This window comes from Buceros rhinoceros, unplaced genomic scaffold (assembly GCF_000710305.1).
Source record: "Buceros rhinoceros silvestris isolate BGI_N320 unplaced genomic scaffold, ASM71030v1 scaffold16746, whole genome shotgun sequence".
NCBI classification, from domain to species: Eukaryota; Metazoa; Chordata; class Aves; order Bucerotiformes; family Bucerotidae; genus Buceros; species Buceros rhinoceros.
The window spans coordinates 8778-12810 of NW_010417073.1; the positions used below are offsets into that span (position 1 = coordinate 8778).

Consider the following 4033-nt stretch of genomic DNA (forward strand, 5'->3'; position numbering starts at 1 on the left):
TGCCAACTGCAGAAGTGACACAATTCATCCCTCTGATGTAGAGGGCACTTTGGGCAGGTGGTTGGTTGAGTCCTCCTGGACCTCACCTGTAGCCCCACGTACAGGAGTTAGGACCAGTGTGGTGAGACCGGCAGGTCTGGGCTGCTGTGTTAGATTTGGGCATTCACAGACCAGCTGCTGCCAGTGCTGGAGCATTCCTATTCCGTGAAAGTTTCTCTCCTTGCAGATTCTTTCATATTTTCCTTTCTTTCGTTACTAGGCAACCCCTCATCATGGGATGTATTCTAGAGAAGAGGAACTCTTGAGGGAACGCAAGCGACTCGGTGTCTTTGGCATAACGTCTTACGACTTCCACAGTGAGAGTGGCCTATTCCTCTTCCAGGCCAGCAACAGCCTCTTTCACTGTCGAGACGGGGGCAAGAATGGTTTCATGGTGAGTCTGCTCGTGGTTTTATGAATATCACCTGCAACGGGCTCAACGGTTTTGGTTGGCGATGGCTGCCCATCTCTTTGGCTATGGTCCTTTCTCCTGTGTCCTGTCACGGCTCTGTTTGCCCTCTGCCATGGGCTGGACTGGGTCTGTGTTTTAGGCCTTTGCACATGGGGCTGGAAGCTGCTTTGGTACAGAGCTGTTGGTGTGTCTGTTGCTGCAGGTGTCTCCAATGAAGCCTCTGGAGATCAAGACCCAGTGCACAGGGCCACGAATGGATCCCAAGATCTGCCCTGCCGACCCCGCCTTCTTTTCGTTCATTAACAACAATGATCTGTGGGTAGCAAATATCGAGACGGGAGAGGAGAAGCGGCTGACGTACTGCCATAAAGGTAACTGCTGCTTCTGGCCAGGTTCAAAAGGAAATTCCCTCTGACAAATTTGGGCTGGAAGGACTCATGTCTTCATGGCTTATTTCTTACATTCTTCTTTTGGACCAGCTTTTTCCAAGGAGATGTAATTCCAGTCTCCTTTGTTCTTCTCCAGGCTTATCCAACGTTCTTGATGACCCCAAGTCTGCTGGTGTAGCCACTTTTGTCATTCAGGAGGAGTTTGATCGGTTCACAGGCTATTGGTGGTGTCCCACAGCTTCCACTGAAGGTCAGTGTTCCGCTTACCAAATTCAGACGCTGGAACTGCTGCCAGCCCCTGATGTGAATGATATTTTTAGCACGGTTTTCCTTTGGCCTGGGTTTGGTCTCTTTCTGGGAAGGCCACCTGAAGGAACAAAACGCTGAGGGATCAGAATTGTGCCCTGAGGAGTGTGTGGGTGGTCACTAGGAGCCGTGGCTGCACGGGAGATGGACACCGCACCAGAGAGCGCTGCCGCAGCGCTCCAGGCACGTCAGAAGCAGCTGGAGAGCACTGCAGCAAACACGGTTACTCTGTCCTAGGTTCAGAGGATTTAAAAACACTGCGGATCTTGTATGAGGAAGTGGATGAGTCAGAGGTGGAGATAATTCACGTTCCTTCACCTGCCCTGGAGGAGAGAAAAACAGACTCCTATCGATACCCCAGGACAGGTGAGTGAAATACGGCAGGCTGCTAATGCAACTCTTGACTCCTGCTGGCAGCAGCAGTGGAATTTGTGCTGTAAACTTTGCATGATTAATCTGGTACTTACTGGGTTGTAGAAGCTGGTTGTAAATGTTGAGGCCTAACTGAGTCTCTGAGCCCAAAACCTGCTGCAAGAAAGGAATGGGATTTAAAGTTCAGCTTAAATGAAAGGGTTGATGAGAAAATGGGATGTATCTGGTGGCATATATTGTATATATCGTGGAATACATTTTGGGTATCATCTTTCCTCTCTCTCCTGAGAACATGCACAGCCAACTAGGCAAGGCAGAAGCAAACTTCTCTCATACCCGGAATGACTCCTGTGATTTCAGGAGGACCAGAGTCGGTCCTTCTCTAGAAGCTGTGTTGTCTTTAGAAGCTGTGTTGTTTCACCCCTTGAAGAAGGGGTGTTCGAGTTGCTCATCTTGGTGTTCTTTTACTCCTCTACAGGCAGCAAAAACCCCAAGATTACATTAAAACTGGCAGAATTTAAAACAGACAGCAAGGGTAAGGTAAGTGGTCACAGCTCCGAATGGGACGTTGTACAGGAGGGTGGGCTGCTTCTGAACCTCGCTCAAATCAAGACACCAAGAAATCCTAGACAGCGTTAGCCTTTGCTTTCATCCTCCTGTAACACCTGGTTCTGTAATGAGGTTAACTTGAAAATGCTGGCGAGTATTGTTCTGTGGAGAGGCAGCCGGGAGAGGGGAGTGAGCAGAGGGGTTGGCCTGGTCCCCCGCCTTGTCAATAACAGAGCAGGGGGCTGCAGCCCGGCCTAATCCTGGGCATCAGTCCCTGGCTGTGTCCTTCTCTGTGGCGGAATGCCAAGATCATTTGGTTTAAAGCTTTTTTTCCCTTCTCTTCCTGCTGTTCGTAGAAGGGCTTGTTTCTCCTGGCCCGATCCTCGCTGATGCCAATAGTTAAACTTCCTTGTTCTCCCATCACCCTGAGCTTCCCCAGGAGTTCACGGGGAGGTCTGGTAGCAGTCTGATGTGATCTTGGACCTTCCTTTTGCTGCAGATCGTGTGTGCTCAGGACAAGGAGCTAGTGCAACCGTTTGCTTCGTTGTTTCCGACCGTGGAGTACATCGCCCGTGCTGGATGGACCCGAGACGGCAAATAGTACAGAAGTTTTTCTTCCAAACTAACGCTCCCAAGGGCTTCCCTGGCTGCGGGCCTTCAACGTGCTGTGTGTTGTAGTCGCGACCTGGTTTTAAAGCCGGGGGTGCCAGAAACGGCACACGAGTGTTTGGCTTCTTCAGGATTATAACATCCTAAAAGCAGGAGTTAATTGAAAGCAGACCAGAGTGACAAGCCGTGGGGCTTAAGTGACAACCACAAAGTTAGATGACATTGATGAACTAAGCAGGCACTCCCGGGGAGGGCTTGGCGTGGAAGATGTTTAACACAACACAATGAGCTTCCCGCTGAACGCGCGAAGGTGCTGTGAGCAGTTTTACCAGTGTCTGTTGGTCCAGTGTGTTATCAGTGCTCGCCCTGTCGCGGGAAATCGGGCAGTTTGCCTGGTGCTGAGTCCCTGGGGCAGTGTGCCCAAGGCAGGAGGTTGCTCTGAGACTGGTGTGCTCCCCTAGCTCGCTATCGAGCAGTCTTGCACTGTCCGGCCTTGCCTGAAGAGCTACAGAATTCACCCCAATCTGATGGGTTTGACATTTTCAAGCTCTTCATTTTTTCCCCTCAAAAGCTTGCTTGACCGTTCACTGATTGCTGTGCAGATCAAGTCGAGGTGACTTGGCTGTCTTTGAAGATTGCATTTGGTAACTAGTCATTAATTTTCTGCTCTGGGAACTCAATTCACACAGCTTTACCGAAGGTAATCCCGTCGGTGATTCTCCTGTTCTGCACCAGAGCTTATCTAAATGTGCCGAATACATCAGCTCACGAAATCCAGCACCGCTGAGGTGCCAGGGAGAGCTGGCGCTTCTGAAAGTCTGTCTTAATGATGAAACTTCCCTTGATGCGCTTCCAGGCCTTGGGGTAGCCGCACTGAGCAGCGGTGCTTTGCCATCTGTCTTGCTGAGAGGCTGCAGTGCAGCACCACTTCAGATGGCCCTCCTTGGGGAGGGACAAGGCTGAGACTGAAGCGACTCCTTCGCTTGGCAGTGTCGTAGGTCTGTGCCTTTCCCCACTAGTGCAGCATGGGATGAGGAGGCTACAAATGGATCTCTTGGAGTGATCGCTTCAAGAGTGATCGCTTCAGCTCGTGAGGAGCTCGCTGGGAAACAGAGTGCCTCCTGATGGAGGGGCTGCCCGAGGCGTCCTGCTCTGCAGGCAGGGTTCTGTTAGCAGCGCTCCCTTGGAAGAGACACGCTGGCAGATCTGTCAGACATCTTGTCTGAACGATACCCCTGTGAAATACCGGAGATGTCTGGCAGCGCATGTTTGTTGGCAAAGCTTCCGGGAGATTAGAAAGCAGCGATGATGAGAAAAGCTTTGCATTCAGATGCCTAAATCCTTTCTGCCAGCGGGG

At 51.1% G+C, this 4033-nt stretch overlaps 1 protein-coding gene across 2 annotated transcripts in view; it reads left to right on the top strand.

The window, feature by feature from the left end:
* Window positions 1-4033, top strand: part of DPP9 (dipeptidyl-peptidase 9) — a 17308-nt gene that overhangs the window by 7175 nt on the left and 6100 nt on the right. For both annotated transcript variants that reach the window (XM_010138053.1, XM_010138052.1), the window contains exons 4-9: window positions 260-433; window positions 654-822; window positions 977-1090; window positions 1384-1512; window positions 1997-2058; window positions 2567-2667. In XM_010138053.1, the coding sequence (XP_010136355.1) occupies window positions 260-433; window positions 654-822; window positions 977-1090; window positions 1384-1512; window positions 1997-2058; window positions 2567-2667 (749 nt within the window). The remainder of the gene's footprint in view (window positions 1-259; window positions 434-653; window positions 823-976; window positions 1091-1383; window positions 1513-1996; window positions 2059-2566; window positions 2668-4033) is intronic.